We start from the raw sequence: 24,515 nt of genomic DNA, 5'->3' as shown, positions 1-24,515 counted from the left end.
TGTAGTTTTGACAAGTGTAGATGTGGTACTGAACTAACTTTTTAGAAATTGAGAAATACTGGATATATCTGTCTGCCTTAGCCCACTGATTCCAGGGTGTCCTATGACAAAAGCACATTAGGTTTCAGCATTTCAAAAACATGGTTGTCTTTAGCTGAATGCTCCAACTTACTAATTGGCTTCTATGACTATTTATTTCCGTTTGAAATGCTCTGACAAACTGGCTACCGTTAGGTCAAACAAATAGATTAAGGCTAATGGTCATGAAAGACCCAGTGTGCAGTAAACTTCTGGAAGATAGTCTCACTGTCGTCATTGTCTTACACATACTTCTTATGACTTTCTTTATATAAAATACTGGTAGAACCCGATATATTAGCCATAGTTAATGACAAAAGTAATGATAAAATAAAATGTAGATGCTACAGAGAAGCCTTTAATTGCAATAAATATGAAAACTCATTTTGTGCAGCTTCATTTCCTTCTCAACATGACTAAAACATATTACACATCATAACAGAAAATGCAGTTTCAAAAATGTGTAGTCATTACACAAAATGCTTTATACATATAAAAAGCCATTTAATAAAATGATGTTCTTTCAATAACAATTATGATCCAGAACATTGTGAATATTCCGTAACAAACAAATATCCCAGCCTAATTTTCTTCTGACTTTAAGAACTCTTTATAATCTGCCTCAGTCATCAGCTTCTCTAGTTCCTCTGGTTTTGTAACCTCTACTTTGAACAGCCAACCTAGAACAGACAACAGATCTTGACTGGTACCTCCACTGCAGGTAAATATAAAATATAATGAAACATAATCATTTATGCAATTTCAAACTGTCAATACAGATTTCTTAGAAGTACTGTATCAATAATAAACCATATTTGTTTCTATGGATACAGAGATTTCGTTGCATGCACTGGAAGATTAATCCACAGTATTTAGAAACCCATCTTTTGCTATCTGTTGTTGGACTTCTTCCCTCTATGCTATTTCTGCAGTGAAGAAAATCACAGTCGGTAACCAAAAATTATCGTGACAACAAACTGAGAGGTAAATTGAATAAAACCATACAATAATGTTAGAATCCGTCAAACTTCCCCCACACACACACACACACACACACACACACACACACACACACACTAACTCACCCAAGAACCTAAAAAGAAGAAATGGTATAAAATATACATACAAGCAAATTAACACAACTGAGGTTGATATATTAAGATGGTGATAACTATAAAAAAGAATCACTTGGTTTCCTTAAAACAGGTCACGTTAGTAGACAGCTTTATAGCTACTCCCTACATGAGCTTTACTGAAAGAAAGCCAAGAAAGCTGTAATCACATAGGTCCTGTTAGCTAAAAAAGACTCCATGTATCATATGATAGTATCCTTTACACAGGATAGCTGAGAAAATCATATCCTGTTTAAGTACCAGTGAAGAGGTTGCTCATTTTGCTTTCGCTGAATACAAATGACTGTCTCTTTGTTGAATAATACTACCTCCTCTGCTTTAGTGCCTTTGCAAGCAGAGAAGGGAGTCTTAAATATTGTGAACTTGTTTCTCTATTGCATGAATTTGTGCAATAGCTTGAAGGGCACGTGGGAAATCAGAGCACATCTAAAATGCTTTGGAGCCATTAAGATTAAAGCAATAAATTTCTCTACAAAGCTGAGACTGATCTTGCAGATGCAATCAACACAAATTTCATAATTAACAAGATGAATTGTGAATGACCCTTCTGTCAAGGTTGCTCCTAAACCTTGTATAAATAACAGTCATGTCTCAAGGCTTCCATTTAATGTCATTCTCAACCTTGTTTCTAGAGTTTTCAGTAAGCACAGCTTTCCATTCTATTTCTGTCCTCTGTATTCAATCCTTTAAATGACAAATATAGGCCAATATTTGTATACTTGTATTAAAAAATAAATAAAAAACTTTGTGACATGTATGGTGAATAGTGTGGCAGCATACAACCCTTGAGGATGGATGACACTGTCAACACAAGCTGTGTATATATCTACTACATTCAGTGGTGCAATACATTTTTTTGTATATCACACACAAGACAGCAAACAACTACTGTAAAACTTTTTGCCAAGAAACCTGGTTAATCTTGTCATAATTTCTTGAAGCCTAACCATTATTTTTTCCATAGTCCTCTTTCATAAAAAACAACAACATGTTTAACAATATCAAACCAAGAAAGCATACAAGGAGAGGCCAGATCATCTCATTCATTGATTTCAATGATCTACTAGTCTAAGACCACTCCTTTGAAATGGCTGAAGTCATTACACTAATTTACTAGTTTCCAAAAAATATAGGTCAAAAAAAACCATGACACAGAATCTGTTTTGGTTCATGTGGTACAGTTAGAACACTCAAAAATAAGGAAATTTTATTTATACATATCATGCCTGCAACATAACTCTTAAATTTAAGACAGTGATTTCTATTAACTATAGAGTAATTTCCTTGCTAACTGAAATGGTCGTCAAGAGGTGTGTGTTCTGTATTGACATTACAGGCTACTTACTTGCACACATTTGACTTACACTTCTTGCAACTTTTTTTACATGAAGATATACAGTCATCATTAGTCAGTCCCAATACTTCCCATAAAGTTATCGTACGCATGGCATGCATCAAAATTAACTGTCTAGAGACGTATCTTCATAAATATACCAAGTTTGATTTTAATCAGATACTGAGGATGCAGTACATTTCCCTGCTATCACTGCCTCAATGATGAATATCAGCACATCACACCGAAGGTTTACTACGATGAAGAAACTAAGCGAGTCTTTGAAAAACAAAGTGAGAGATTACAGCAATAATTGCATTACACTTACGGTCACCTTTTCATCTTATCATTCCATAAACAAAGATAACATTTTGTGAGGGGGGGGGGGAACACATGGAAAGAAATCACACAGTAAATCGGTACTGAAGATCAAACTTTTGTGATTACTCACAATGAAATTTTATTTAAAGTAACAATTTTGTGAGGGCCTTCATTCTCTTTCGAACAAGAAAAAAAGGGGTGTAATTCAAACCCATGTGCACAGAAACAGATGTGGATGCATGCCCTATGCAACGTGGACAGTGTTCCAGATAACACAAGAATTCTTCAAGTACATGTGTAATGAACTGAAGTCACTAATTCTTCAACTTTTCAGCAACTATAAGGATGTGAGCCTGATATGTATGTATAACATTCCGTTATCTCTGAGTGTTCTAACAACTTCACCTGGTCTGGAATAGATCCTACATCATCACCTTTGACTCAGATTTTTCACACAAACTCTTTCACAGCTGTTACTTTTGAGTATTTCAAAGGTCACCAAAATCAGTGGGTGACAGGTTCTGGCCTCTCTTCTTTTATTTAGGAGAGTTAGTTTTAGATATTTCATTACATTAAAGATTTTTTGTTCATGTATTTATCTTTATTACAATGAACTCCTGTCTATGACATGGTTAGGGAACACGTAACACATCAAAAACAAGTTTAAAGAATAATAATAATAATAATAATAATATCTTTATATGTGGAAAAAGGGATTTCCAAGTGTGTGTATTGCAAAGAGCCTCAGATAGTTCATTAATAATAGATCCACACCAATACATACTTTTCAGATTTCCTTCGTGTCAGGAAAAAACATAGTTGCAGATAATTTTTTTTTTTTTTACATTAATAGATTTTTACAAGAAAATGATTGAAATAATTTTTAAAAAGTTTAAAGCCGCCTGAAGGTGAGAGGACTCCATACTTATGACTTTAGAATGAACCATAGGTTTGTAGTAAATAATTGTTTAGTGACTGGTCACTGAACTTTTTCTGGAATCAAATTATTGATGTACATATTTGATAAGCTTACTCCTGATATGGTTGAATCAAAAACTTTCCAAGTGTTGGCTTGGTTAAACTAAGAAAAAAATTCATAATTTTTGCAATAAAAATCATCCAGTAAGCTCCACTTACTTGATTATCAAAATACTTTTTAAGGGACTTGAGAACACAGGAGACCATGAAAATGATAAACCAAAAATAAACTTTTTTATACTTACGACCTCCATGCATATCCTTTGTCCAGAACTGACATGGTGCAATGTATTTGGGAAACACTGCACTATTTTGAGAACAGAAAACAAAATGCATTTCTTATTTTTGATGAATGCATTGTCCCTCACTATCCAAAACAGTGTTGAGTCTGAGGGACAAAGGAGCTAAAAATATGCTGACTTGAACTAATGTTCACCCACATGGTAAGACTCGTTTGCAAAGTCTCATGTACATTCATGATGCAGCCCCCAATCTCAAATCACCTATTACCTAACATGACTGACTGGGTGTACATCTGGAGGCATTGTGGGCTATTCCAATACAAATACCTCTGGATGTCAGTTCAGTTAATTTTAGATATTGTTTCTGTATACACACTACTGCTGTTGTGCATAAAGTCAATGACCGGCATCATTTCTGCCAGATCAAGAGATTGAATAGATGGTAGCATACATGTTTTCTAAAACAGGTGTGCACACTAGATTGAACTCTGGCCAAGTCTTTCACTCCAACTGCTGTTATCCAAACACACGTCCGAGCTCATGTTTCCATTTTGTGTTGTGGCAACAATGTGATTTGAAGAATGGTGAGTGGTTTTGGGTCTTCACAGAAACAAGTCTTCCAGTCTTGACTGAACAAATACTTTTTTGTAAGACCATACCACTAAGTCAGACATCTTTGCCAATTGGAAGGTCCTAAGACCAAATGGTGAATGTGTTTCTTGATGGTACGGTATAACACCTTGTTTTCTTGCATGTTTGCAGTGACAGAAATGAGCAACATGACAATGTTAGCACGCAGTATTCATACTTGCTGGCAGATCAAGATTTCTGGCCACTGTTGTACCAAACACGAATGGATTCTCCACGCTACCACCCCCAACAGTAAGTTGAAGGCTTGCTGTTTTTTGGTGTGTGTATGTTGCTTGCTCAAGTGAACCATACATATGGCCACAGTGAAAACTTTGCCATATGACTAAGCACAGCCATGCTGCAATTCTTTTTTAAGCACATTTCATTCCCTCCCGTAAGGGGAGGGTGGGTCTTACTAGAGCTTGCTGATTGCTCTTTTTGGGCCGATGGTGTAGAATACAATTTTTGCTTTTTTATTTCATTTCCTTGCACTTGTGCTAAGCATAATCACTTTGGAAAAATATAGGATTTAGACTATTTTGATTTTAACATTTAATAGACATTTATAAAAGCACAGAAAGAAACAGATAAGCATTAACAGGACAAGGAAACATTGATTTAAGATATTTCATAAAGGTATTGAAAAGGGAACATATAATTAGTAAAAGGATGAGGAAAACATTAATTTAGATATAGGAGTCTTTCCTCTAAAGGTATTGCATTGGCTGTTGTTATTACGTTATTTTGTCAACTAGTTGTACATAATTGTTTCTGCTTTGGCATATTTAAATTTGTTTTAGTTGCATGGTGCTATGGGGTATGACTGGATTTTGTGACTAAGTGAAGATTGTTGAGATTTGTGATGCAGATTTTCACATTTGGCTGATTTTCATTCTGCGGTTACCTTATGTACATACGGAGGGTATAGATTTGGATCTAGGGTAAATTACATCTAGAAGGGTATAGTACTATGCTACTTATTATTATTACCATTATTGCTATTGTTTTGCTGATTAGTTTTGTGATTGTTTCTTGCTTTTCGGTTTGTGTTGCTTATTTGTCTGTATGTGATCGCGTGTGTGTGTGTGGGGGGGGGGGCGCGCGCGCAGCGCCGTTGCCTATGGCCTGGTGTCGAGATGGGGGGAGTGTGGGCGTCGTTTATGAGTGGGGTCATGGTGGGAGCTAGGTCTGGGAAGTGGGAAGATGTGTTTTGTGCCACTGTGCGCGCTGGGTGAATATACTTGTACTTTGGGTGTCTCCTTTCCTGGATTGTAGAGGTCAGTAAGTCCTCTACGTCTGGTCGTTTCATCAATATGTGTCTGCCGTAGTTGGCGCATAGTTTCGTTAGTCGATTTTGTAGCGGTTCTATGTTGGTGATGGCGTACACGTCGTGCTCAGTGTCTGAGGGGGGGAGTCTGGTGATGCTACGAAGTAGTCGTCTTTCAGTTCTGTAGAATCTTTCAGCCTGGCTCTTTGCCAGACTGGCCAGGGGTGCGGCTGCATATTCCAGGACTGGTCTGACGAAGGTCTTTCATGTGTGCAGGGCCGTCTCCAGGCGACAGCCATGGAGGCGACCCTGCACCTGTCATTTAAGTCCTTGTCTTTTCCTTGTTCTGATGAGGAGGTAGGTGATGTGCATCTGCCAGTTTAGATGTTTGTCTAGGAACATGCCTAGGTACTTCGCAGAGTCTGTGAGCGTCAGTGGCATGTTCCATAGGGTCAGTTGTATGTTGTCAGTGTTTTGGTTTTTGTTCCTGGTTTGATGTCTGTGTTGGAAGAGTATGGTTTGTGTTTTGGTCGGGTTAGGTCGAATTCGCCACTTTGGCATCCAGGTCTGAAGTTTTTGTAGGTAGCCTGTCATGTTCTGTTGTATGGTCCTGGTGTTTAGTGCAGTGCACCAATATGCAGTGTCATCTGCATATAGTGTAACTGTCTCGTCTGGTGTCATCGTAGTGGGGATGTCTGCCGCGTGCAGGGTAGGCAATAGGATGCCTCCTTGCGGGACATCTGCCTGTGGCGTGAACGGTTCAGATTGTTGATCCCCTACGTGAATCCTGCATGTTCTGTTGCTTAAATAGGCTTGTATATGCTGCAATTCACAGTAGTGCACAGTGTTATAGCTCACACAAAATAACATGGCACCTGTGCAGAAATGCATTCTCCTACTGATTTCCAGCCAAGTCCAGGCCATTATTCCAAAGGTGATGCTGCTTCAGTTGCACACTGCCTGTTGACCTGTGCCCTTTGAGCATTCTCATTAATGTCTCTTCACTGCATAGCATTCAACCACAGTCTTCGCGCAATGTAGGTGCAGGGAGCATTCTACCTAATCAGGAAAAAGTGATTACAAGCAACGCCATTAAATTTGGCAGAAAGGTGCGTACAATGAAATAAAAATCACATTTAAAATTGAGCTTCAGAGGGTTGTTGGAAGCACTAGCTATTCCAATTGCACAGTAATGAGAATAAACAAGGAGGGGCAGAAAACGTTAGCTACAAATTCTTCCTAAGGCTTCATGACTTTGGAAAGACACATCAGAAGGTGAAAACTTTATTTTTAGGTAATACTGCCAAAAAGATTGTCTGGGAACTGAGAATTTCCCTATGACCCATGTTCTTTATTTTACATTGTCAGTATTGTACCTTTTGGTTTTGCAAGATTTCCTTCTGTTAATGAATGGTCAGACTTGTTTTGCTTTGCTTGATCCTTTGTTTGTGTGAGTATTTCTTTTTAAGTTCTCTAGTCAGACTTTGAATGTCTATATTTTTCAAATTATTGGTTGCACTGACATAACTTGCTAATACAATCATTTGCAGATTCACCAACTGTAACTTTCAATTTAGCCAAGATGTGTGTTTGTGCATAGGCATTAGCTATTGCACTGCATGACAGTCATTTGTTCTTGTCACTACAAATATGCTGTTCCCAGTGACCAGGTTCTGTGGGACAGATATTTTTGGTGTGGAAGGGGTGGCAGCTGTTGAAATGCAGGTACTGTTGGTGGTTTTAATGTGGACAGAGGTGTGGATGGAGACATCAGAGAGGAGATAGTCAATGTCCAGGAAGGTGGCAAGCTGGGTTGTGGAGGACCAGATGTAGCTGGGAGAGGAGGAGTTGAGGTTGTGAGGGACTGAAGATAGGGTGTCTTGGCCCTGAGTCCACATTATTAAAATATCTCATCAATGTATCTGAACCAAACTAAGGGTTTGGCATTTTGGGAGGGTAGGAAGGTCTCCTCTAGATAGCCCATAAACAGGTTGGCACAGGAGGGTGTCATGCAGATGCCCATGGCTGTGCCACAGATTCGTTTATATACTTTCCCTTCAAAGGAAAAGCACTTTGAGTTAGGATAAAGTTGGTAAGGTGTAGAGGAATGACGCAGTTGGTTTTTGAGTCTGAAAGATGTTGGAGAAGGTAGAGTTCAATAGCAACAAGACCATGGGCATGGAGGATACTGGTGTCAACAGTGACGAGTAGGTATCCAGGAGGTAAAGGGATGGGAATAGTGAAAAGTCATTGAAGGAAGTGGTTGGTATCTCTGACATGGGAGGCTAAACTTTGGGGAACTGATTGGAGGTGTTAGTCAATGAGGGCTGAAATTCTTTCAGGGGGATCACAATAACCAGCTACAATAGCGCACCCAGGATTGTTGGGTTTGTGAATTTTAGGGAGCATGTGAAAGGTGGGTGTGTGGGATGTCGTAACGGCAAGGAAGGAAATGGATTCAGGCAAGAGGTTCTGGGGAGGGCCTAAGGCTTTAATCAGGAATTAGAGTTTATGTTTTATTTTTGTCCCCACACTCTCCAACCAACAGTTTCCACCCCCTTTGTCCCCCTGCCTCCCACTTTACATCCCCTTACCCTCATTGTGCACTGCTCTCTCCCAATGCACCCACTGTTCTTTTCCCCTCTTTGCTCCCCCCCCCCTTTTCCACTCTGTTTTCCCCTGCTTCCTCCACCACAGTCTTTCCAAGCTGTGCCTGATAGCCTTGTCCTGTCCCCTGACAGCCTTGTCCCGTCCCCTTCTGCTCCCTGCACACACTGCCAGACAGTGCTCATCTCTCCCTCCAACTGTGCACTGCTATCACTCTCCCCTCCCTGCCCAACTCCAGATTGTTGCTTTTGTTCAACATGACAGTTGCATTCTGACCAGATTGGCTGGAGACAGGGTCACGTGTGTCAGGTGTGCCTGCTTGGGTAAATGTGTATTTTCCTCTTTTTCTGAAGAAATTTGGTTGAAAGCTCACCGTGTAAAGGTATTTCCATTGTGCCTACCTGCAACTCAATGTGTTGTCTTTACTGTGAGTAGAAATCTAGTCTTTTCCTAATATTGTTGATATTCTAAACTGAACTTTCCATTGTTGATAGCTACAATAGGATGTTTTGTGTAGGTGCAAAAGACAGTTCCTGCACCTGCGTCTTCCACAGGGATATCACATGGGGCAAAAGACGTTGGGAATAGGTGGACAAGGATGAGACAGTCTAAGCCATGGCGAAGGATGTGGTTAAGTTGTTCCACTCTGGGGTTATACTGGGTAATGAAAGGGGTGCTCCTTTGTAGATGGTTTCTGGGAGTAATTTCAAGACCGGAAGCATGTGTAGATATGATGTAAGACATTTGTTTGTGGATTACATTTGGAGAGTAACACCTGTCCGTAGAGGTGTAATTACGACATTCATTATAGTGGGAAAGGGAGTGCTCATCAACGCAGATGTGCCATTCGTGGGTCGCTAGACTGTTAGTCTGGAGAAGATGATAGGTATCGCAATGGAGATACATTGGACTTTATAAGAACTAAGGTTTCTATGGAGCCATCAGAGGGGTGGAGGTCAATGTCAAGAAATGTTGAAAGTTTGGTTGAGGAGCACCAAGCGAAGTGGATAGGAGAAAAGCTGTTGAGGTTGTGGAGGAATAATAGAAGGCGCTGATATGTAATTTCACAAAAAAAGCCTGTTTGTACAATTGTCGGACAAATGAAGCTACACAACTGAGGTAACACACTAGAAGGTCACGCAATGATGGGCCAACGTGCGGTAGATTTCTTCACCACTGGGACAGAGAGGTGTTGATCTGTATGTGCCTGGAAGCAATGTAACGGCACAACAAGGGTACAACTAATAACTATAAATACCCTCTGTTTCTAGCATGGTTAAGCACAGTCTGGCAGGACCCTCCAGACATCAGCTGCACATCTGTCTCCATCATGCTATGGGCAAGCCAGCAGCAGACACCATTCTGGGCAGCCAGTTCCACCAGACCAGCTCACAATTTGAAGTCTACCCAGTGAACTTAGGCAGCACAAGGAGGAGCCATTACCCAGGTGCCATAGCAGCACCAAAATTCTGCCTTGGAGGGCAGTGGTTCGCAGCCAGAGCAGTACTGCCACCACACCTCTGCACTAGGATGAGCTTCTAACCTAGTATCCATAACCGCCCAGGGGAATCCAGCAGACCATACGTGTCGCTAGCACTGCTGACTCAGGGTCAGTACCAGTAAATTACGTTAATTTTCATCACTTCGGGCATATGCTTCATTGTGCACAGAGTCACGATGGGTGATGGTAAGATGCAAGATATACACTGATCAGGCAGAACAATACGACCACCGACCTACTATCAATATAAACCCATCCAGGGGACAGCAGCATCACCTGGCAAGGAATGACTGCTAGTCAGACACGTGTGATGCACGCAGTGTTAGTGAGCATGCTGTTCATGTGTAGAATGGGGAAAGCGCGTGATCTATCCGAGTTTTACCAAAGGCAGATTGTGACGGTCCAGAGGTTTGGCATGAGCGTTTTGGAAACTGTACACCTTGTTTGGTTCTGATGAGCGCTGTGATGAGTGTCAACAACAAGTGGCGAAACCAAGGTGAAAGCATGTTCAGGCATCATGTGCTTGAGTGGCCACCCCTCATTACAGATGTTGAACATCATAGGTTGGACAGACTGATAAAACAGAACAGCCAGCGAAATGTCGTGGAATTAACACCACACTTTCATTCTGTTGAGAGTACATGTGTCTGAATGCATAGTGCACCACACTCCTAACAATGGATCTCCAAAGCTGATGCCCCATGCATATGCCAATTTTACAACCGCATCAGCAGCTACTGAAATGGGCACATAAGCACTGGATGTTGGCGCAAAGGCAGAGCACTGCATGGTCTGATGAATCGTGGTACATTCATCATGCTGACTGGAGGGCGTGAACCTGTCATCTTTCAGGGGACAGCTCCTTGACACATGTACTGTGGGATGGACACAAGCTGGCGGTGGCTCCATTATGCTCTGGGAAACATTCATGTCGGCATCCATGGATTCAGTGGAGATTCTGCAAGGCACCACAATGGCCAAGGAGTATCATACACTGGTTGCAGACCATGTACACTCCTAAAATAACGATCATGTTTCCCGAACGCAGTGACATTTTTCAACAAGATAATGTGCCATGTCACAAGGCCAAGAGTGTAATGGAGCTGTCTGAGATGATGTGCTGGCCCCCCAGTTTGCCAAATCTGAACTCAATCGAACACATCTGGGATGTGGCAATGTGGGGTAAGAGCTCATCGTCCCCTCCACAGAATGTAAGGGAACTAAGTGACGAGTGTGTGTGTGTGTGTGTGTGTGTGTGTGTGTGGGTGTGTGCGAGCGCGAGCGCGTGCGCGCGAGCGCGTTAGCGTGTGCGCGAGCGCGTTAGCGTGTGCGAGCGTGTATGTGCGCACGAGTGCGCGAGCGTGTGTGTGCGCGCGAGAGTGTGTGTGCGCGCGAGCGTGTGTGCGAGAGCGTGTGTGTGCGAGAGCGTGTGTGTGTGCGAGAGCGTGTGTGTGTGCGAGAGCGTGTGTGTGTGTGCGAGAGCGTGTGTGTGTGTGCGAGAGCGTGTGTGTGCGAGAGAGCGCGTGTGTGCGAGAGAGCGCGTGTGTGCGAGAGAGCGCGTGTGTGCGAGAGAGCGCGTGTGTGCGAGAGAGCGCGTGTGTGCGAGTGTGCGAGAGAGCGCGTGTGTGCGAGAGAGCGCGTGTGTGCGAGTGTGCGAGAGAGCGCGTGTGTGCGAGTGTGCGAGAGAGCGCGTGTGTGCGAGTGTGCGAGAGAGCGCGTGTGTGCGAGTGTGCGAGAGAGCGCGTGTGTGCGAGTGGGTGCGTGAGCGCGCGTGCGAGTGGGTGCGTGAGCGCGCGTGCGAGTGGGTGCGTGAGCGCGCGTGCGAGTGGGTGCGTGAGCGCGCGTGCGAGTGGGTGCGTGAGCGCGCGTGCGAGTGGGTGCGTGAGCGCGCGTGCGAGTGGGTGCGTGAGCGCGCGTGCGAGTGGGTGCGTGAGCGCGCGTGCGAGTGGGTGCGTGAGCGCGCGTGCGAGTGGGTGCGTGAGCGCGCGTGCGAGTGGGTGCGTGTGCGAGTGTGTGCATGAGTGCGTGTGCGTGAGTGCGTGTGCGAGCGTGTGTGCGTGAGTGCGTGTGCGAGCGTGTGTGCGCGAGTGCGTGAGCGTGCGAGTGTGTGCGTGTGCGAGCGTGTGCGTGTGAGTGCGCGCGCGAGTGCGTGCGCGCGAGCGGGTGCAGATGTGGTGGCAACTCCTTCCATCGACCTACCAAGTCCTCATTCCTTCCACACCATAACGCATCACTGTTATCCATGCAAAAGATGGACATACCAGCTATTGGGTAAGTGGTCATAATGTTCTGGCTGATCAGTGTGAGTTTGTATGGGATCATAAAACTTGTTGTGTTTTGTATCTCTTGGTGTGTACTGGAGATTAAGATTCCGCAACAGCAGAATCTCAAGCAAAGGGTGTCACTAGTTGGGAGGCAATTCAAGCATTGGTTAATGAAATGGCGCAACTGAAAGCAGAAAATGCTGACTTGAGTAATAAGCTTGCAGCTACGGAGGGAGAACTAGAATTAGCCGAGCAACCTACGCCTCTATTAGATCCCACCCTTCTCTGTAAAGTTGACTGACAATGTAATGTCTTTTTTGGATGACCTACTGTTAGCAGCTAATATTAGGGGATGGTCACTGGATCAGTTATTACAGTTGACAAAGTTATGGTTAGTAGGGCAATCCAAAATATATGCCAGATGTACAGAGGGACTAAGAGACACATGGACATTTGATGAATTGAAAAAATGACTGCTGAAAAATTGCAAGAATCAAAACAGTGTGAGGTTTTTGTGAGGAGTTTGGTAGTATGTCAAAAAAGCATAATGAGTTGGTAGAGAATTTTGCAGACAGAATACGGAAAGCGATCGTACAGACGTACGAATTAGGGGACAGTGACGAGGCGAATTGTCATACTCCATGAAGCAGAGCAGGGAGAATTGGACACATTTTTGAGGGGCTTGTTGCCTGATGTGTGTAGAAAGATGAGAGCAGGTATGCCAAAGGATTTATACTCTGTATTCAAATTTGCCAGTTTGAAGAAACTGATTTAACAGGAATACGGAATAATAGAAGAGTATTTTCCACCGACGTGAGATGTTACAGATGTAGGAGGAAAGGTCAAGTTCAGAAGCAATGTCACTAACGCCAGTGTAGTAGATGTGTGGTTGGACAACACTAACGTGATTGTAGAAATAGTAAGGGAAAACACAGCTTGAGTAAGCAGGTGTTAAACGTAAATGGACACCTCAGGCCAGCCACACGCAGTTCCTGATAAATTTCGATGCAGCGAATGTGAATGCAGAGGTGGAAGGTAGTACAGTGGTAGAAAGCACAAGTTTTTGTTACACAGAGGGGAACATGTCAGTGGCAAGTTTGGATTTCATGGGCCAGAGCCGATTAAGCACTCTGTGATATAATTTATGTGGAGTTGGAAATGGTGATGCGAAATCTTTGGGTTCAGCAATGATAGATTTTCCGGTGGGGATGCAGGAAATGTGTAGACGTTATACCCCAAGTCAATGACGGTTACGGCATGATCTCAGGATTAGACTTTCTGACAACACAGCATGCCAAAACTGACCTTTGGCGACATGTAGTTGAATTAACGGGGACAAAGTTCCAGCTAGGGGGACTGTCGCTAGTTAAGCAGAGACTGCGAAGTGCACCAATCTTAAGGGGTGAACTATTTAAACTGCAGTCAACAGTACCAAGGATTAATTTGCACATTACTGTGCCGCAAGATACCGAGAAGTTGGCCTGAGTAAATGCACTGTCCTTGGTATAACCACTGGCAGAAAATGATATGTTAGACTCATCATGTTGCTTCATAAGGAGAAGCTTAGTACACATTTGTATGAGAGGAACTGGATGGGGAGGCAGTGCCCATGATTTTGAACAATATTGGTGCTGATGGAATAAAGCTCACCAAGGGAATGTAGGTAGATAGCTTGAAAGTCTTGGATAGGGACTGTCAGTGTGCACCAGAGTAATGCGCAAACCACCAATAAAACTGCATTGTGTAGGAAGTTAGAGCATCGTAGAGGTATGGATAGATTGGAAATGGATTATTGTTTGAATTTGAAGACTTTTTTCCTCAAGGGCCTTTTTTTTTTTTTTTTTTTAAAAAAAGAGGGGGACAGTACTAGTCCATGGAGTGTACCTGCCATAGCTGTATTAAATTAAGTCCCCAGATGGGAGCAAAATGTATAGATTCTGTTGGGACTACAGACATGTTAACAGCAAAACCATAACTGATGTATATCCAAACCCAAACATTACTGAAACTATTGACAATTTGGGGCATTGTAGGCACTTTTCTACCGCCGTACCCAAAGAACCATCCAAAAACAGCATTCTCAATTCCCTGGGGCCATTTTCAGCATTGCAGAATGCTGTTTGGGTTGAAAAATGCTCCAGCAATATTTTAGCATTTGGTGGATGGAGTGCTGAGGGAGCTGAAACCTCACTAGTGCATGTTGAACCTGTGTTGTGTAATCTTTTTTGCGAAGGACATGGCAGAGCATAAGCAACAGCCTTTTAGAAGATTTTGAGCAGTGAATTTAACATTACAACACGGAAAAATGTTGCTCTGCATTAGAAGTTACATATCTAGGGCATGTTCTTAGCAGTGAAGGGATTAAGATGGATCCGAATTTGATGCAGGTAGTACAGGGATTTCTGATTCCTAGTAATGCTGAGAAGTTAAAATCTTTTTTGGGTTTACGGAATTATTATAGAAAATTCACATAGAAGGATTTGCAGATATAGTGGGACCACTTGCATGACAGTTAAAAAAAAAGGGGGGGGGAGGTTAAGTTTGAATGGATGAAGGAATGCCAAGGTACAGTCAAAGAGTTAAAGAGAGCATTGACGTCAAGTCGAGTACTAATTTTTCTGAACTATGAGAAAGAGTTTCTCTTGTCAATGAACACTTTCAGTCAGGCTATAGAGTGTGTTCTCAGTCAGACGGTAAATGGAAAGGAACATCCGTACCATATGCCTCCAGGCAGATGGACAGAGCAGAGGAAAACTACTTGTCAATAGAAAATGAGGTAATTAGTGTGACATATGGACTCACTTATTTCAGATGTTATTTGTGTGGAAAGAGGTTTAAAATAGTAATGGACCATGCAGTCCTTAAACACTTGTTGGGGCTTAAGGACCCTTCTAATAAGCTGGCTAGATGGTAATTGAAGTTAAGTGAATTTGAGTATGAAGATATACACAAGTCTGGTAAGACAAACACAAATGAAGATAGTTTAAGTTGAAAAATAAGTGATACAGACTCTGGATCATGAACTTGCACAATGGCAAGCAGCGCAACAGACAGATTTGGAATTTAAGCAGTATATCACATCCACAATTCGCGGTGTGGGATGTGTTATTGTGTAAGACAATGAGGTAGCAGACAATGAGGTAGTAGACAATTAGTAATAGTGCCAGGATATCTTAAAGAGGAAGCACTGAAAGAAGTGCATGCCCACTTGTTATCAGGACACAGGGGTAGTAGAACAATGAACAGGTGAGTAATGGTGTGCTACCGGTAAAGGTGTAGGAAAGAAAAGCAGATTGGTATGTATGAGGTTGTGTGCAACACATGCAGTGGGCAGATATGAGACTTGACTTAATACCTTTGCAGAGGTTACCAGAAGCAATGGAGCTTTTTAAAGGCATTGGGTTGGATGTCTTTGGGGCATTCAAAAAGACTCCAGTCAGTAATCAGCTTGGATTAACCATTATTGATCATTTTTCTAGGTTGTGGAAGTGATTGCAATCCCTAGACAACAGGCAGCATTGGTCCAACAGTTGGGTGCTCAAACCTGGTGTGCCAGAAACTATGATCACTGATCAAGGGACCAACTTTACATTTGATTTGTTAAGGTTAAAGTAGCTGTGTAATGTGCTATGACTAAGTAGTTATGTACAAGTCCATTGCACTTGTGGGATGGAGCTGGAGATGGTACATCCCACAAATGGAAGGACGTTGAGTCATTACATGGGCTAATGATTGGGACATGTAATTCAAAAGTCCATTCTGAAACCAGGTTAGCAGCATATGAGGTAGCTTATAATACCACAGCATAAAATCAGTCATTTGATAATGTTATTGAACCTGTACCTGCAGAAGGATAAGACCAAGAAATTTGTAACTCATTATCAAGGGCCATATTAGATAGCTGAGACAACACTGCCAGTAAACATCAAGCTTCAATTACTGACTGTAATAACTATTGTGCATGTGGGGCATCTAAAGTCATTTCGATGTGTTCCAGATGCGTTGTTGCAGGAGTCATCATCCATTGAGGGTAAGAGTATGGATAAGTAGGAATAAGAGGATGTATGGGAACATTGCATGATCTTTACAAGGGATTCCATATGGATTAAGACCAAGCAAATAGGATGGAGTAGTTATAGTATATGTGCCATTTAGAGGCATAAGGATTAGCGTATCAGTAGAAGATGAGGATAGTAGGAAGAAGTTTTGTTCATGGTATATGTAGGATTATACTTTTATGTTCAGTTGTGTGTAAGTTTGGTACTTTAGGACTGAGTTTTGTTTTGTTATGTCTACGTAATGGCAACCTCTTGATGGAGAGAGGGAGGGGAACAATGGGAGTTCCCTGTTTCCAGGTTGCTGGAGGTTGAAGTAAGAGATGAAGGGAGTCCTTATCTATACTCCGTTCATCATAAGAATAAACGTGATGCAAACAAACACAATGATTGGTCACAGAAGCTGTAGTACACGTACACTGGTGTTGTTTGCTCTTGGAAGCAGGCCCTACTTATGTATTAGATATATTATTACTAAATTAGTTTTTATTTAAAAAATCATGTACAGTCACAGCCTCTGCAATGTTGTGTTCTGATTGTCACGCTGTTAATGCACAGTATGAAAACGGCTGAGGCTGCTTGCTGTTCAGTCATGAAACATGCGTATGGAACACTGTTAAAAATGCCAAGGAATAGGTTGTTCTCAATGTTTTTCATAAATTTTAAGAGATAGTCAACTTTGATGTTTTCCGAGGGACTGTATTAGAAACAGTTGAGACACAAACACATACTGAGCGTATGGCGGAATCGGTAGTGTAATGGACTGGTAAACATATTACAGTTCATGGTTCTCTCTATCAAATCTCATCTAAGGCATTGTTTCTCCTCATTCCATTTGAAATACCTACATCTTGTAAAATTCATGATAATTTTTTATGAATAATGCACATCATATTGCTTCTAATTACATATTGCATGCGATACTCCTGTTTTCATTTCAAATATAAATTCTTAATTATTGATATTTTATGAAAGATTGTAGATAGAAGTTGGTTAAATTACGGAAACATAACAACTTAATTTTTATGGCAAAAATAAAAAACGAGATACTCTTTGTTTGGGCTATGTCCAGCGTTTTCTACCACAGATTTAGATAAGTGTCGCAGAACCATGAAAAACAATCATTTTCACAACATCGAGCACACCATACAAATGCTGCATTTTTACATTTGCCACTGTACCATTACAATATGAACCAAACAGAACTGATCTAGAGCCAAGTTACGGGATTTGGCCTGAGAAATAACAAGACTGTTAAGCTGTCAGATGTACTGGAACTAATGCACACAGGTTTTTCACGCATCACTGCCAAATGCTGGCCAGATATAGAACAGCTTGTCATAAAAGAAGAGGAGAAAACGCAGTGCCTGGTTGGTTTCATGGATTCTGTTGTTGATAGGCTCGTTATCAACATAGCAGGAGACACTTCCAAAACAGAAATGTATTTCTCTGATTCGGATAAGGAAGACGCTAAGAGATTACCAGAAAACTTACTGTAATTAATACCTTCAGTGGCTTCAGTATTCAACAGTATAGTGAAATCCCTGCAGTATGCTTTTGCAGCACACTCAGAAAAAATTACGCTGTGTTTAAGTCAGAAATTTTCACCACCTTTATTCGTAATTAGAATACCATGTCAGGTGAAAATGAGACCATTTTATGCTTCCCATCTGGCACCTTAGAAGCACACAGTAGTGCTGGAGTTTTGCCAAATATTATTTCATTCTCTTTAAAAGTTAAATGACATTCGAAGATATATTGTTTCTTTGCTCATCTCTTTCTATGCCTGAACTGCAATTGCTCACATCATTACAGGTTAGTTGGACCGCTGGCTCGCCAGTGCTGTCCCAAGTTTAATGTACCGGTAAAGCTGTTGTCTCGCATTATTGCTCAGTCTATGTGCATTGATACACAGCATAAAACATGTCCTTATGATCTTACTTGACTGTACCAGTCACAGCTTGGCTTTCACTCCATGTGAAACAAAATCCAATGAAATTCAAGCAGACGCAGAAGAATACATGGCGTAATGTTTACATCAGGTTTATTCTTATGATGAATAGAATATAATCAGTATTGCACCTCTTCACCAGGAGTAGAGTGGGGGCATTGCAGGTGCTACCATGGAAATTTGAGCACTTTTTAGAAGGCAAGTGGACATGGTACTCACAAGGCACTCGGGCATTGACTCTGATGGAACACTTGGAAAATGCGTAATGAGGTGAGGCATTTAGAAGATGTTTTTAAGAATTTATGAAGGGAAATGGAACGGAGAGAAATGCTGAAGGAAATGAGGTGCGAGTACGGTAAGTTGCACCAATCACTGTGAAGCCAATACAGCAAAGAGTGGAAGCAGTACCACGCACAGTATGGTGTCTTAAGTGGGATTGGTTACACACAGGGAAAAGGTTATTAAAAATGGTTTTCAGATGTCAGGGAACTACATTATATGTCGACAGCAGTACATACAATAAACTGGGACCTGGAAGTTACAGAGGCTCAGGTGGATATTTTGGTCAGGAGAATGGTAGTAACAAGACTGTTGCAGTCTTTGGCCAATAGCTTGTGGAACACTCAGGTAGTGGTAAAAGAGTTGCAGGAAGAGGCCTTACATGCAGCACACAGATGGGCGAGTCCAGCTGTCTTAATGCCAAATCAGTTCTTGGTAGGCCTATGGAAAGTGTAGGAGGAGTTGCTGCCAGAAATGGAACTTGTAGTTCAACCAAACAAGTCGAACCTACCACTGTTATTACCATATGGCACAGATCAAAATCAGGACAGACGTACTGCAACTGTATATAACAGCATGGTTTCCAGTTAGCAACGGGCAAGCCAGATTCAGTTGTTACACCATACATGCATACCCACTGAATTGGGGAAATTTGGTAAAATTCGGCCAAGTAAAGACAAAAGGAGTACTGCTGATCACAGAAAATGGTGGCAATCACACAGTGATGTTGCTAACCAAACTCTATCACTGTCAGAAGCAGTTGTATTTAGATAGGCAGGTCAGGGTTGCCCAAGGGACATACTGGAGACACGACCCTATTTTCAGCAAGCGGGTTTGCAGTGGGTGGTTTTTGTAAACAGCACTGAAATGGTAGTAGCAAACTGGTGAAAGCAAGGTAAGCTCACGGAGCCTGAATTTTTGGATCAGCACAAGAGTGGGATACTTATTAACAGGATATACTGTGACATAACAGGGCAGACATTTCATCTGGCAGCCTCTGTTACAGGGGAAACAAACTTTAACATTACACAGCCATAGTTGTACTGGCCAGAGAAGTCACTAGCAGTACTCCTAGCCCTACCTGAATGAAACATTGGATCCTCATCCTGCCTTTAGACCAACTAAAAAGGCATGCAAGAGGGGCATATTTCTGTAGAGCAAATGCTTTCACATGCTCAGTGATCTCAGAAGGAGCAGCACCACATGAAGATCTCAAATGTCACATCCACATGCACTGTGTTAGTGACTGTTTGCACAGCATTCACTTTCTTTAGGCGAAGGGCAGCTTGCCAATGCGATCCTGCAGTACATAAGATACCTTTTGCCTAGTTAGCTGTTCGTACGTAAGAAGGTATGATGAGTGCAAAAGCTAAAAGTAATTGTATTGTACTCTTAATTAGTTGTGATTTGAAGGACAAGAAACCGTGAGCGTTGTAGAAATGAGTATTGCTGCTTACCACACGAGACGTCAAAGGCACAATAAGACGATATTCATGTAAATAGTCATTTACTGTTTTGTGGGGTTTAATGGTTAAGAGGTAGCTCAAACAAGAATGGAAGTTTTATGTAGTTGCTTAAGGACCATGGAACCAATGGGCTGGGAATTGTAGGGGAGGAATATGCCCCTTTTTAAAAGTTTGTTCTTGATGTAAGAGCAAAAATTGCAAAATAATATGTGTCATAACTTTGTAAGGAAGTCTTCTGTTGCAGACTTGTCACGGGTCGCCCAAAGAGAGGAGCCATATGTGAGGCACGTGGCCAGCCACAGAGGTGCTGATATGTAATTTCTTTGTCGCAGTCAGGTTAAGCTGCACAATCATGGTGACATCACAGAAACGTAATGCAATGACATGGTGACCTGCAGTATATTTTAACACCATTGGGAAACAGATGTGGTTCATCTGTACATGCGTGGAAGCAGTGTAACAGCACAACAAGAGTCCTACTAATCGCTGTAAGTACACACTTTTTCTATGACAGTTATGTGCAGTATGGTAGACCCTCCACAACATTGGGTCCAGGTCAACCATCAACATGCTATCTGCCAGGCAACAGCTAACACCAGTCTGGGCAGCCAACTCCACCAAACCAACTCCTGATTCTAAGTCTGCTGCCCCCCCCCCCCTTTCCCCCACACCACAACAGCATCAAAAGTCTGCCTTGGAGGGCAGCAGTTCCCAGATAGGGTAGAGTACTGACTCCATCCCTCCACAGCAGGGCGAGCTTCTAATCCAGTAACCATGACCGCCTACAGAAATTCAGCAGATGTATGTGTTGCTGGCACTGCTCACTCACAGCCACATAATGATAGCTCAGCCACACACTGCTGCGAGAAGCAGTGCCAACAGTGCAGATCACAGACACCAAATGACCATCCCATCACTAAAACCTTCTGACGTCACCAGTGGACCACACACTGGCAAAGGGTGAATCCAGGGGCATTACAGTACTCTGATATTGTTATCCAAGATGAATAAAATATGCTATATCTTGCAGCAGAGTTTTCCTAGTCAGCTCCACTGCCTCCATAACCCGACTCTCCACTACCTCTAGAATATAGCGACCTCACTCAACCCAGGTTGCTAAAATACCTTCTGTCGGTAATCACTCTAATTCGGTACGAGTGGGGGAACCTTTGTTCACAGAGAGAATGATCAAATCAGGGTCTGACTTACGACTGAGAATGGCTACTATATTCTCTGCTGAGAGCTACGTGTTATTGGATGGGGATATAGAAAAAGAGGGGGTTCGGAGGTTGCAAGTAATGACTTGCTGGAAAGTAACTAGAAAGCAGCTGACTGGAGTGAGAGAGGTTAAAGGCAGGACTGACGCATGAACTGGGAGAGGCAAGATTCAGTGTTGGTTTTATGTTAGTTTTGGTTAGAAGGATTGGTGGCAAAGTGTTTCTATTGTATAAATAAGAAAAAGGAGAATATATTTTAGCTGCTGGTGAATCTTCTGGAATATATGGTTGTGGTTTATGAAACTGTTTCGTTCATTATGCTTCATCCAGAACTGGGTCAGACATCTTCAGAGGTGGTCCTGGTTCCAATTAAGTCTTGTTGACAGATGGGAGAGATATCTGAGAACAACATGAATACTGTGGAAAGGGGCATTGTAAAAGTTTACACATGATCAGCAGAGGTAATATTTGTCAGAGATGAAGCTTATCTATCAATCCATGTATCACTATTTCAGTGGTTTATCTATACAGCCACTGATAACAGTTCGTCATTGCTGATAAATTTTGATTTTGGAAAACTTCACTTTATGATTTCCTGACCAAAGAGTGTGTTCTACTACAGCTAATTTTTCTACTTCCCCAAGCCAATGATGGCTAATGTGTTCTTCCAAACGTGTATTAACTCACATCTTTTTAGTTCTGATGTAGACCTCACACAAGTATACACAATTTTGTAACAACTCACATGCCAACATACCAGGTCATTTATTGTTTACAGCTCTGAGGGCTTGACATAATTTCTTTGTTGGCCTAACAACTGGCCTGGTGTTACATTTCTATAAAATCTTTCTGAATTGATCAGTTATTTTTTTAATATAAAGGAGAAAACTGTTTTCTCTCATGGCTGCATTTTATCCTTTTTCTTTGGCCTATTGTTATTTGGTCATACAACTCTAGTTCCTCTCCTGAACACCCATTTTTCTCAAACGCATGCTTCAGATGTTTTACCTGAGTTTAAGTGGGCAAATTCTTTTGGCTCTGTTAACAAGACATCCCTCTTTTATTGTGGATATGGTCTGAATAGCTTGTAGCAACCTTCCATCAGTCTGTGTCATAACTAAAACATCCAAAATAAACTGGACTTGTTTACTTATATAATTTAGGCAGCAAAACAACTCTTCTAAAGTTTTTTCCCCTTGTGACCAAACCTAAAAAAAATTCAAAATTGCCACAACCTAGCAAATAATTGGGAACATTTTAGACATGAAACAAGTGACTTCAGTAAGATAAATGATATTCAACTCTCTAACAACATCAGTAGTGAGAATGTTAAATTGAAATCATTGGCCTCTAAATTCAATGAACTCTTCCTGTAAGTAGCATACAACACAGGAAGAAAGTTACATTTACTTAGAAAGGCATTGCAGTTTTAACAACAGACATCAGTTTTGCCACATCCAATGTCACAGGGATCATAAGTAATAACTGTTCTGGTTATGATATTTCAACAAAAGCACAGTAATCTTGTGCTGACTTGATACTTATCTTTGCAATCCACCAGCGAGCAAATGTGTATTTCCTGAATGCTACCCTATGGAATTGGCACATGCATGGATACCCATTATTAGAAGTGTTTGGTAAACTGCGCACTCAGACACACTTGCGCTCTGTCCACTGTTAAAGTCTCATGCTAGTTCCACCACAGTTTGCCACCTGTCCTGTTATTAAAATTGAACTAAGCAAGTGACCTCTAATTGTAGACTGCATCTTCTTTGTCACATTCTCATTTTTGCTGTGTGAGCCGTGCGCGGCTCATGTTTGTGCCGTTATAGCTTCACATCATGTCTTGACGGTACTGACGTCTCATTTCTTATTTGATTTACTGGCGTCACTAAGTTGCTGGCTTGCCCGCCCATGAGTGGCAGCAGCAGCGCTTATAGATAAGAGCACTGTCGTACTATCTTTGGAGCGACCGCTAGGATTTCCGGCTCGTCGTGTGTCGAGCGAGTTGAGTAGGGACGGAGCAGCAGTTAGGTCCGGACAGCCATGACTCGCCTGACTGTTGCCAGCACACTTGACTTCAGTAGGGATGACCTAGGTTGGTCATTCGGTCAGTCGTCTCATCGGACGATGTGTATTTGGTCGCCTACCACTTCCAGGTTCTCTGTGTATGTTGACTTGTGATTCCTCCTAGTTGTTCCACAGTGACTGGTTTTAGCATTCTTCAAGTTGTTTGTGGAAGTGTTTTTGCAGAACCGTGTGTAGCTTGTGGTTTTGACTAAGCAGTTATTTAATGGTGTCTGCTTGCTGGATTGAGGTAGTCAGTTGGTTGGGACAGAGCAGCAAGGAAGTCTCCGTGGAGCGAACCCAGGCCGGGACTGCTGGCGGCGTGCATGCACTGTCAGACTGAGAGGCACTAGCTGCGAGAGTGACAAAATTCGCTGCCCACCGAACCTAGACGCTGAAGTTGAGTGATCAGTTAACCTGTTATGAAATCTCAACTATTGTGACATCTCTTCATTCATGTGCAGGTTGTTGCTCCCTGGGCCATTCGGGCTAGCAGCAACGTATGATGTGTTGGAGTCGATGAAATCTTGCAGCCATCTTCCTATATTGTGATTAATTATTAAATTTACTGTTACTTGCCGGTGAAGTGCGCCAGTGGTATTTTCTGCCCTGTGGCCATTAACGCCCCAGTGTTATGTGTGGCCTTCAGCTGAGGATTTATGTGAACCCCTTTTAATAAAGCCTTCAGCTGTGTGTATTCTTTGCAGGCAAAATTTTTTTATAAGAAGGAAGGGGTTTATTTTAAATTGTCCGTCTGACATGTTGTTCAGGCCTTCAGCCGTGCAATAAGTTAATATTTCTTTAATTAGGCTTTTGGCTGTTCTGTTGTAAGTTTAAAAAATATTTCTTGGTTGGAAAAATTGTTTATTAATGTGTTTTATTATAGTTGTCCTTCATATGTGTAGTGTAGGCCTTCAGCCGCTAATTGTTTTCAATTGCATGGTTTTTTTTTCTCTAAAGGAAAAAAAAATTACCTTCTATTTTTAATTGCTTTTGATTTCTAAGCCAGGCCTTCAGCCGTTCTTGTTTTTGGTGTGGTTTTGGGCTTTCAGCCCAGAAAGCATCTCAAGTTTTTTTAACTAGGCCTTCAACTGTATTGTGTAATTGTGATCTTTTAAAGCAATGT

General features: G+C 41.9%; 1 protein-coding gene across 1 annotated transcript in view; it reads right to left on the bottom strand.

The window, feature by feature from the left end:
• Positions 1-416: 416 nt before the first annotated feature.
• Positions 417-24,515, bottom strand: part of LOC126259904 (glycine cleavage system H protein, mitochondrial) — a 65,799-nt gene continuing 41,700 nt past the window's right edge. The window contains exon 5 of the mRNA XM_049956993.1: positions 417-758. Coding sequence (XP_049812950.1) covers positions 661-758 — 98 coding nt within the window. The 3' untranslated portion in view covers positions 417-660. The remainder of the gene's footprint in view (positions 759-24,515) is intronic.

Source organism: Schistocerca nitens, chromosome 5 (genome assembly GCF_023898315.1).
Source record: "Schistocerca nitens isolate TAMUIC-IGC-003100 chromosome 5, iqSchNite1.1, whole genome shotgun sequence".
In the NCBI taxonomy this organism is placed as follows: domain Eukaryota; kingdom Metazoa; phylum Arthropoda; class Insecta; order Orthoptera; family Acrididae; genus Schistocerca; species Schistocerca nitens.
The sequence above is the reverse complement of the archived record's forward strand: the minus strand, read 5'-3'. Positions and strand labels throughout refer to the sequence as shown.